The following is an 11765-nucleotide window of genomic DNA, read 5'->3' on the forward strand; positions in this document are numbered from 1 at the left end:
TGTACATAAGCTCCCCCTGAAATTATGCTATCAAACATATTCACACTTCACAAGTATCAATCACAAGTATAAGCATATATCCAGCAACACAAGTATCATCACATATATATATCTCACAAACATCAACACACATTCACATATCATCACACTTCACAAGTATATCAACACATTTCCATAGTCTCATGTCTAGTCTCATGTTCATCAACACATATTCACATATCCATAACCATTCTCCCCCTTTTTGTCATCAATCAAAAAGGAAATAGGAGAAAATACCCAAAAAGAATCATATTAGCCAAAATGCAGTAAGGTAGACAGTAGCAAACTAAAAACCAAAAGTAGCACACAGACTAGTAAACTAAAAATGCAATCAGTAAACTAAAAATCCAGATGAGATGCTATTTAAGTCTGTTACTCCTGCGAGTGGATTTTGAAGGCACCATTTTCTTCCTAGGCAGTTTAATAACAGGGGCCGGAGGTGCTTGGTCAGCCACTTGATCATTTTTCTCGGCCTCATCATCTTCAGAAGGGGGTTGAAGAGCAGCAGCGAGGGTCTGGTACGGATTTGACACGGTTGACTTGTACCTTTTCTTACCTTTCTTTGCTGCAGGGGCAGCAGCTGCAGATAGCTGAGTTTGAGCACTAGCTTGGTGTTCTTTGAGAGAAGGTTCCTGGTGCTGTGTAGGAACAGCAGCTGGCTCAACTGGTGGTGCAGGTGGAGGTTCAACAGCTTGTTCAGATTCTAGAACCGTTTCACTTTCCTTTGGCAACTCACTTTCAGTTGCTACAACTTTTTTACCATCAAGGTCAGGAGGTACATCAGCTGTAGGACCAATCTCAGGTTCAAGAACCTGGTCACTAGCTTGCTCATCAGGGGCATCCACTACAGGTTCAAGTTCTGCTTCAGCAAGTTTACCACTTTCACATGCCATATCAGCAGGAGACTCTTCAACTTTGTTGCTTTCTCCCTTATCAGCAGAAACCTGAGTAGCAGCCTCAACTTTAGTTGGAACTCCAAGTTCCTTGGCCTGCTGAAGAGCCAGAATCAGCTTCTTTAACTCCTCATTTTGAGTGAGCAGGTGACTCACTTTATAGTCAACCACATCCACAAATTTTCTGAGAATGTCAAGGGACTGACTTGTTGCACTAAAATGTTCATTAACAGTAGCCTTTATCCCTTGAATTTCATTCAAAACTTCACTAGCAGAACCAGAATCAACTTTAGCAGAGGAGGAACCACCCTTTTCAAATCTTGTTTTTCTCCCATCAGTTTCGGAATGTATTTCTCTAAGCACTATCAAGTCAGCCCTAGAGATTTCCTTAGTGACATTCACCTTTAGCTCTTTAAACACAGCAGTTAACAAATGTGCATAAGGCAGTTTCCCAATCCCATAGGCTTTGCACATGTTTTTGAAGATTAAGTAAGCTAAATTCAACCTAACTTTATTCACAATGTGCCACATAATACACATGTCCAAGTGACTCAGATAGCCATAACTGCCAGATTTCGGACAGAACACATAATTCACCATACTGTGAATAATTTTGATATGCTGGAGGGCTTTGGTACTGGTGGATTTCTCATTTTTGGCAGTGTTAGCAGGGAACACCTCATTTTCAAATTCAACCAGATTAAACCCTGCTACCCTAGCAACATCCTTATGTGAGGAAATTTTATTTCCATCATTGGGCAATTTCAAAGCCGTGGCTATCAGTTCAACAGAAACACTATATGAATTTGTATTCAAAATCACTTCAAATCGATCCTCATTATCAACAGTTCTCATGGTTCTATAAAATTCTTGTACAAGCCTAGGGTAGTACTCATTTGCACATTCGCACACATCCAACCAGCCTTGAAACTCAAAAAGCTCTTTAAAGTGAAAGTTTACCTGATTAAAGTTCTCCCATTTGACGAATTTGCAATCCAACAGTGCTTTATCCACTGAACCCGAAAGTTTTTCGATACCCATTTTTCTTTTGGCATCCATCCCTTGCTTCTGTACTGTTGTTTTCTTTTCTGGCGTCGATTTAGGGGATTCGACACCCTTGGACGAGTGAGAAGACTCACTAGCTGATTTTGATTGCGGCACATTTTGCTTACCTTTCATTTTCTTCCGCAATGCCGCGACAGGAACATTATCGGAGGCGGACGAGGAAGATGAAGCAGCGGCAACAACAGGGGATTTTCGTTTGGTGCGAGCCATTGAGACAAAATGAAATCGGGTAATGGTAGTTCGGTGGGTGAAGAGAGAAAGAGAAAAGGAAAATGAGATTTTTGGTGAGTTAGGGTATGCTTCGCCTGAAAGAGGTATTGGGTATGGTTTTGGGAGGTGACGGCAATCGATACAGAGGAGAGAGAGAACGCGTGAGGTTTCGTGTGGCAGAGGATTTAAGTCCTCTTGAGCCCCGCGCTTTTCAATGTCACTGTACTTTCAACTGAACCAGGTTTCTTACTCTTTATTTTATTATATTTCAAACAAGTTTATCTGTCCCTATATACACATATAAACATTTTTATATGACTGACACAGCACTGAGAATGTAATATCAAAAAAAAAGATAAATGCATTGCTGAACATGCAGAAAAATTTCAAGAACAATCACCTTTCTGTTTGAAATTTGAACAGTACAAGATATAGCAAACTAATTTTCGTCACGCAATATTAGCATACAACTTAGTAAACTAATTTCGCGAGTACACAAACAAGTTAGCTAATATGCTTTAAGGATTTTTCAGCAAACTAATATCACAGCAGATCAATTACACATTCAATAAAATGTAGATACATGAAGTTATTATGACTTAGATTTCAAGCAAGTGATTCACACATACCAATTTCCCTTCTAATTCTACAAAAGGTTTCTTCATTAAGAGGCTTTGTAAAAATGTCAGCAAGTTGATTTTCAGAGGCAACAAACTCTATTTTGATATTTCCATTTTGAACATGATCTCTAATAAAATGATGTCTAATCTCAATATGTTTAGTTCTTGAATGTTGGACTGGATTTTTGACCAAGTTTATGGCACTTGTGTTGTCACACTTAATTGGAACAAGATTATATTTTAAACCAAAATCTTCCAATTGTTGTTTCATCCATAAAATTTGAGCAACACAACTACCAGCAGCTATATATTCTGCCTCAGCTGTAGATAAAGCTACTGAAGTTTGTTTCTTACTGTGCCAAGAAACTAGTGCAAGACCAAGAAATTGACAAGTACCTGAAGTACTTTTTCTATCCAGTCTACTTCCAGCAAAATCAGAGTCACTATAGCCAACAAGATTAAATGATTCACATTTTGGATACCATAAACCAATTGATTGTGAGCCTATGAGATATCTAAAAATCCTTTTAACTGCACTTAAATGGGATTCTTTTGGACATGATTGAAATCTTGCACACAAGCAAACACTAAAGTGTATATCTGGCCTAGATGCAGTAAGATACAAAAGAGAGCCAATCATACCTCTATAAAGCTTGGTATCTACTTCTTTACCTTTTTGATCACTGTCCATTTTAATTGTTGAACTCATAGGGTGCCCATGCTCTTCAAATTTTCCATCTTAAATTTCTTTAACATATCCTTGATGTACTTTGATTGATTTATGAAGATGCCATCTTTCATTTGTTTAATTTGAAGTCCAAGGAAGAATGTGAGCTCACCCATCATGCTCATTTCAAATTCATTCTGCATAATCTTAGAAAATTTCTTGCAAAGAGATTCATTAGTAGCACCAAAAATTATATCATCAACATAAATTTGCACAATGAGCATATCATTATGATGCTTCTTAACAAACAGTGTTGTATCCACTTTGCCTCTTTGAAAATCATTTTGTAAAAGGAATTTACTAAGCCTTTCATACCATGCTCTAGGAGCTTGCTTTAAACCATATAAGGCTTTAGTAAGTTTATAAACATGATTTGGATGCTCATGATTTTCAAAGCCTGGAGGTTGTGCAACATACACTTCCTCATCAATATAACCATTTAAAAATGCACTCTTGACATCCATTTGATAAAGCATAAAATCCTTGTAACATGCAAAGGCACACAACATTCTAATAGCTTTAATTCTAGCAACCGGAGCAAAGGTTTCATCAAAATCAATCCCTTCCTCTTGGTTGTAGCCTTGAGCCACTAGTCTAGCTTTGTTCCTAACAACATTGCCTTTTTCATCCATTTTGTTTCTAAAAACCCATTTAATACCAATAATTGAATGATCTTTTGGTTTAGGCACTAAATTCCAAACTTTATTTCTCTCAAATTGATTTAGTTCTTCTTGCATAGCAAGAATCCAACTTTCATCATTTTGAGCATCTTCAAAACATTTAGGTTCAATTTGTGAAACAAAAGCAACATTACCAAAATATCTTCTCAATTGAGCTCTAGTCATCATCCTCTGAGATGGATCATCAATAATGTCTTCTTGAGGATGATTTCTATGGAATCTCCATTCTTTAGGTAAATCTTCATGTTGGGGCTCATTTACTTGTAATTCTTCCAAATTTGGTATTTCTTCATTAATTTGATCTTCATTGGCATCATGGACATCTATTGTAGTTTCTCCTTGAGTTTCCTCATCTTTGTCATCAACTTGTTCCATTTCTTGACTTGATGTTGAATTTTCTTTTCCAAAAATCTGCTCATTATTATCATCACAAGCATTTTTCCTTCTAATAGAAGGGTTAGTCTCATCAAACAAAACATGAATAGTTTCCTCAATAACCAAAGTTCTTCTATTGAACACTCTATAGGCTCTACTCTTTGTTGAATACCCAAGAAAGATTCCTTCATCGGATTTAGCATCAAATTTCTTTAAGTTATCCTTCTTGTTATTTAAAACATAGCACTTACAACCAAATGCTTTGAAATATGAGATATTTGGTTTTCTTCCTTTCCAAAGCTCATAAGGGGTCTTTTTCAAAATTGGTCTAATCAAAACTCTATTCAATACATAACAAGATGTATTAATGACTTGCCCAAAAGTACTTTGGCAAATTATTTTCACTCAATATAGTTCTAGTCATTTCTTGCAAAGTTCTATTTTTCCTTTCTACTACCCCATTTTGTTGTGGTGTTCTAGGAGCTGAAAAATTATGATTGATTCCATATTTATCACAATATTTCTCAAACAAATGATTTTCAAATTCAGTTCCATGGTCACTTCTTATAGATGAGATGCAAAAGCCTTTTTCATTTTGAACCATTTTACTAAAAGAGGTGAATTTTTCAAGTTTCATCTTTATGAGCAAGAAAAATGTCCATGTATATCTTGAATAGTCATCAACAATAACTAAAGCATATGACTTTCCACCAAGACTAGTAGGAGTTACGGATCCAAATAAATCAAGATGAAGCAATTCTAATGGCCTAGTGGTGGACACAATATTTTTAGATTTAAAAGATGCTCTAGTATGCTTTCCTAGTGCACAAGCTCTACATTGAAATTCATTTTCATACTTAATCTTAGGAAGACCATTAACAAGTTCTTTCTTAGACAATTTTGAGAGTGTATGCATGCTTGCATGACCTAGTCTTCTATGCCACAAATAACTAGAGTTATCAAGAGATACTAGACATGTACCATGATTAGTTTCAAAATTATTCATGTCAAGCAAGTAAACATTATTGGATCTATTGGCAATGAACAATGTATCATTATCTAAGTTATTGATTGTACACAGAGAAGAAGTAAACTTTACCTCAAAACCTTTATCACAGAGTTGGCTTACACTTAGCAAGTTGTATTTCAAACCTTCTACCAGTGATACATCTTCAATACAAGGTTTGGTTCCAATTGTGCCATTTCCAATTATTTTTCCTTTCCCTTTATCTCCAAATTTTACATATCCTCCATCTTTCATTGTGATTTTTGAGAACTTGTCCTTTTCACCAGTCATGTGCTTTGAACAACCACTATCTATATACCATTTATCACTTTCCTTCATCCCTTTGCAACAAACCTGAAATTTAATCATTTAGCTTTAGGTACCCAAGCAACTTTGGGTCCTTGGGGGTTAGTGACCTTAGGTAAGGTTCCCTTTGGTACCCATACCTTCTTTACCTTAAGATGACCTTTCCTAAATGCACAAGAGCTAATCATATGACCTCTTTTATTGCAATAATAACATGTAACATTAGGCAAGGAAGATGTAGATGCTTTAATGAAATGATTCTTGTACTTGTCATAGTTCATGAAACCATCAAAACCAATTCCATATTTCTCATTTGAAATTCTTTGGTTTCCAAGAAGTACATCTAGAGTTTCTTTTCCTTTTGTAAATTTTGCCAAATCATTTGTCAAAGACTCTACTTTAGTTTCAAGAACTTTATTTTTCTCAATGAGCATTTCACAAGTATCTTTTGAGATTTTCAACTCTAAATCTAGTTCTTTAAACATGGCAATTTGTCCTTTGTAAAATTCATTTTCTTTATACACATTGGACATGGCAATATTTTGTGATCTCAACGATTCAATTTCTAAATTCATTTTAGTGCACTTTCTTTTGTAATTTCTATACTCATCATATACTCTAGCAAATGCAAGTTCAAGTTCTTCTACATTAGGAGATTCATAAGAGTTTACCTCATTGTCACTTTCTTCTTCCTTTTGTGAACTTTCGACTTTCTCTTCAAGTGCCATCATACAAAGGAGAGCAGCCTCTTTGTCACTTGATTCATCATTTGAAGATTCTTCACTGTTGCTCCATACTACTTTCATAGCTTTCTTGCTCCTATCTTCTTTTTCTTTCTTCTTCTTGAGTAGTGGACATTTGGGCTTGATATGTCCAGGTTTGTGACACTCATAACATACAATTTCTTCTTTTGAATCTTTGAAATGTTTATCCTTGGGAGTATACTTTTTCAAGAATTTCTTGTATTTGCTTCCACCCTTCTTGAAAGCTCTTTTAAATTTTCTTGCAAGCACAGCCATTTCATCTTCATCATCACTTGAAACACTTGAGTTGTCACTTGAGTCAACTTTGAATGCAACACCTTTCTTCTTATCTTCATCCTTGTTTGACTTGAGAGCAATGCTTTTCTTCTTCTTTTGCTCATTTTCAACTTCATCTTTTTTGTATACCATCTCATGTGCAATAAGAGAGCCAATGAGTTCATCATAGGTGAAAGTCTTAAAATCCTTGGTATCTTGGATAACTGTAGTCTTTGCTTCCCAAGATTTTGGAAGTGATCTAAGAATTTTCTTCACAAGTTCAGCTTCCTCAAATCTTTTACCAAGCGCTTTGAGAAGATTCACAAGATCAGTAAACCTTGTACTCATATCCGCAATTAATTCTCCTGGCCTCATTTCAAACAGCTCAAAATCTCGAATAAGAAGGTTTGCTTTGGACTCTTTAACAACATCAGTTCCTTCATAAGTCACTTCAAGCTTATCCCAAATTTTCTTAGCAGATTGACATCCTGAAACACGATTGTATTCATTAAGGTCAAGTGAACAATGCAAAATATTAATAGCTTTAGCATTTATAGAAATTTTCTTCCAATCATTGTCATCATATTCATCTTCATGTTTTGGAACTTTTGTAGTTCCAGTACCATTCTTTTGAGGAACATGTGGACCATTTTTAATAATTCTCCATGCATCAATATCTACAGATTGTATGAAATTTCTCATTCTTACTTTCCAAAATGAATAATTAGTGCCATTGAAAAGTGGTGGTCTAGTGATTGAGTAGCCTTCAACTAAAGGTGCAGGTATACCGGCAGTATTACTAGATGAACTAGCCATTATGGATCACTCTAAGGTTGTAATACCCTAAGCAACAGAGTCAGGCTCTGATACCAATTTGTTGTCCCAAAATAGTCCAAGAGGGGGGTAAATTGGACTTTAACAATTTTTCGGTCCTTGCTTATAGCCTAATGAAAAATTGAGGCTTCGTTCAACTATGTGCTTCTCTATATAAAAAGAAAATGATATGTGCTTCAACAATGTATTCCTAAGTTGCAATTCAATTCTCAATCAATATTTATGGCAATATCTAACAAAGCATTCATCAACCAATTTTCTCAAGTCACTCAATATGTTCACAAATTTATCAACTCAATCTATTTAACCAACATTCAATATCATGTATATGAGGAAAAATTTAAAATTGCACAAAAGTAAAAGGTAAAGGATAGAGAGATCAAACACAAGGATTTTATAGTGGTTCGGCTTAACTAGCCTACATCCACTCTCTCAAAGAACCCTCTTTGAGTCTTCTCTCCACTATTTGCTCTTTTGAAGGCAAGAGACCAAAAGCCCTTTACAATTTCTCAACACCAAGCTTTTACACCAAGGTAGCTTGAAACCTTCTCAAGTGCAATCACAAGCACTAACTCTCCCAAGCTTCAATAGGTGCTTGTACAACCTCTCTTGAATGTAATTCAATGTTTCAACACTCACTCTTACACAATACAAATCAAACTATAAAGAAGAGATGAGTTGATTTGCCAATGGTAGCTCAAAATCTTTAAAGCTCTTGAATGAAAGCAATAAATGAAAAATCAATGTTGGAGTTCAAATGTAAGCTTTCATTAAGTGTAAATGAAGTGAAGAATGTGTATTTATAGTCCCAAATCATTTTAGACCGTTTGAAACCCTTTTGGAACGTTATACACACTGCCCAAGACAAAATAGCCGTTATTTTGTCCTTTTGTACGAAGTTGAGCAAATTCGATAAATTAGCAAACTAATAAAATTTTAGGAGCGATCAAGAATCTGTTAGTAAACTGACGTTTTTAGCAAACTCATTAGCAAACTAAAAAATTTAGCAAACCAGTTAGCAAACTAAGTCAACAGCTGCATGTCTCAACTTGCAATGCAAAATGATTTAGACCTTTAAAAAATGTTTCAATAGTTGTGTTCAAGGTCATGATGAGAAAAAGTAATCAGAAAATAAATTTTCATTTTTGAGCTCTATATGACTAAATTCTCATCCATTCTTTTTCACAAAAAGACCTAAGACTCTAACACTATGCTTTTCATACCTTTGCTTTGAGTCTTGATTTCCATAGCCTTTTTCTCATTTTGGATTTGTCGTGAAATACCTTTGAGTATCCTTTCTCCTTAGATACAACTTCAAAGGTTCTTTATGCATAAGACAAAGAATCTACACATCACTTTAAGGTTAGGTTAGATAGATTCTCTTTGAGTTTTGTTATCATCAAAATCAATGCTCATTTTGAGCTACACGGGTCAACACTGGTCGTATTACTTTAACAAAGGCTGTGCTGATGACTATTCTCCTGTATGTGATGCAAACAACAACCTTTCCTGTTACTATTTGTGTTTAGATTGAAAAACATTGCAGGAAGTTCTTTTGGGGGGTGTAATGTGGTCAGAAAGGGCACTCTAGTCAAGTGGAAGGTTCTTTGCCAACCGAAATACATGGGCGGTCTGGGTCTTCGGTATACGAGTAAATTTAATGATACCTTTTTATTAAATCTGGCTTGGGGCATTATTTTCGGAAGAGGTGATTTGTGGGTTCGTGTTATTCGTTCTAAATATTGTATGGATGAAAAAATCATTCCTTCTTTGTTTAGAGTTGGTAATTACTCCGACGTCTGGAGAGGTGTTATGAAGGTTTGGTGTCAGATGTTGTCTGGTGTTCGATGGGCAATTGTGATGGAAAATCAATTCGGTTCTGGTGGGATGCTTGTGTTTCGGGATGTGGACCATTGATTTCCTATGTGTTTTCTCTTATTTCAGAAGAGGAAGCCAATCGTAACTGCATGATTTTGTTTTGCTGGATGGGAATTGGGACTGGTCGTAGTTCTCTCATCTCCTTCCTCATTTTGTCATCATTAGAATTGCTGCGATGAAGCCTCCTAGTGTTGTGGGATTGGAGGATGCTGTCTTCTGGGGATTCACAAAAAATGGCCTGTTTTCTGTGAAGTAAGCTTATGTAGTGCTTGCGCATCAGAGTATGGCTGGAATTGAGAAAATGTGAAGGATTATTTGGAATTGGCACGGTCCTGAGCGAATCCGGACTTTTATATGGTTGGTTTTACACCAGCGGCTTGTCAGTAATGTTGAACGCTACAGGAGGCATTTGACTATGGAGGATTCTTGTCCTTTCTGCTTGATTCATCGGGAATCATTGATGCATGTATTGCGCGATTGTGTTGTGGCTAAAAATTGCTTGTATAGTTTCTTGGCTCCTCACCTTCATCAGCCTTTTTTCGCAGAAGATGATGTCCAAAAGTGGCTAGTTTCTAATTTGGATAATCGGAAGGATGCTGTGGAAGGGTTGCACTGGAATTTTATATTTCCAACCACTTGCTGGTACTTGCGGAAGTGGCGGAATGCTGCTTTGTTTGATGACTCTTTTGTGCGCCCTTCTAATACTAAGCTGTTGATTTTGGCATTTGTGAGGGAATTTGTTAGTGCTAATAGGATTTTAGGTACTTTGGGTAATGCAAGAGTTGGAAGGGTGACTAAGTTGGTTGGGTGGAGCCCACCTACAGAGGGTTGGTGTGTTGTTAATACTGGTGGTTCTTTCAATGTGAATGGTCGTTTAGCGGCTGCCGGTGGTTTAATCAGATCTCATACAGGAAGTTGGATGGTGGTTTTGATGCTAACCTTAGTAGCTGCTCTATTATGATGGCAGAATGTGGGCTGTTTTTAGTGGCTTGCAACTTGCTTGGGACAAAGGTCAGAGGAGAATCATTGTTGAGAGAGATAGTATGGCGATTGTTTCTGGCTTGGCTAGGAAGAATGCTACTATTAATTTCAATTTTTCCCTTGAGAATGGAATCTGAGACCTTTAGAGAAGAGATCGGGAAGTTAGTGTTCATCATGTTTATCGTGAAAGGAGCTTCTCTACAGATTTGCTTACTCGTCTTGGTAATACTCTATCTTTGGGTGTCCACTACTATGAACAACCGCCTTCTGGAATTTATGATCTGCTTCTTTAAGATATTTGCGGCGTGGCTTTTGCTAGGAGCTATCCAGGCTAGCTGGTTTTCTTGTGTTTTGTTATTCCCTTTTTTCCAAAAAAAAGCGTGAAACAGACAAAAAAAAAATCAATGCATACTTATAAAGAAACAAAAGCCCTGATTTGCGTTGAATTTCATAGTCTGAAACTATTTTTTTTGAATAAAAGCATAATTTTAAATACTGTTAGGATAAGCAGTTTGAAAAACATTATTTTATTATTTTAGTATTTTTATGACTAAAACTGATAAAATTTAATTTTTAATTATTTTTTTAATATTTTTTAACTAGTATATTTAAAAAAGTAATTTTTTCAACAACAGTTTCAACTGTAATGCCAAACAGACCCAAAGAGATGCACCAAAGGGAAGTGGTTAAGGCCAAAATAACGGCGTGGTTTGGATTTTGAGTCACGGGCAAGAGAGTTAAATTAGACCTGCCCAAGGGCTGGTTTCAGGATAGAACTACCGGTTTCTTAAGTCTTTAAGGCTTAAATCGAAATCGGCCTGGATTTAGATGGTTTGAATCAGTTTTGGTTCAATTATCATTTTGGGCTGGTTTTTAAGCAATTTGTTTTCGATTTTGATGGTTATGATTCCATTTGGACCCAGTTTTGTTCAGTTTGAAATAGTTTTAGTATAGTTTTGATTTCAATTTTGGTTCGGTATGAATTTTAAATTAATATTCTTAAAAAAAATTAAATTTAATAAAATTACAAATAAAAATCAACATTTATTTTTAATTAGATAATATTATATTTGAACCTCCAATAATGGTTAAACCTACCGTCTATTAATTAGTCCAAACTACACACTATAAA

The 11765-nt window shown here is 35.8% G+C and overlaps 1 protein-coding gene across 1 annotated transcript; it reads right to left on the bottom strand.

Moving 5' to 3' along the window:
* Positions 1-398: 398 nt before the first annotated feature.
* Positions 399-2207, bottom strand: LOC131177890 (uncharacterized). Its single transcript, XM_058143057.1, has one exon. The coding sequence runs from the start codon at positions 2205-2207 to the stop codon at positions 399-401; it is 1809 nt and encodes a 602-aa protein (XP_057999040.1).
* Positions 2208-11765: the final 9558 nt, after the last annotated feature.

The sequence above is a fragment of the Hevea brasiliensis genome, chromosome 2, assembly GCF_030052815.1.
Source record: "Hevea brasiliensis isolate MT/VB/25A 57/8 chromosome 2, ASM3005281v1, whole genome shotgun sequence".
Classification (NCBI taxonomy): Eukaryota; Viridiplantae; Streptophyta; class Magnoliopsida; order Malpighiales; family Euphorbiaceae; genus Hevea; species Hevea brasiliensis.

Excerpts from the sequence above, each read along its gene's own strand:
- LOC131177890 (XM_058143057.1), bottom strand. The coding sequence starts at position 2,207 with ATGGCTCGCACCAAACGAAAATCCCCTGTTGTTGCCGCTGCTTCATCT.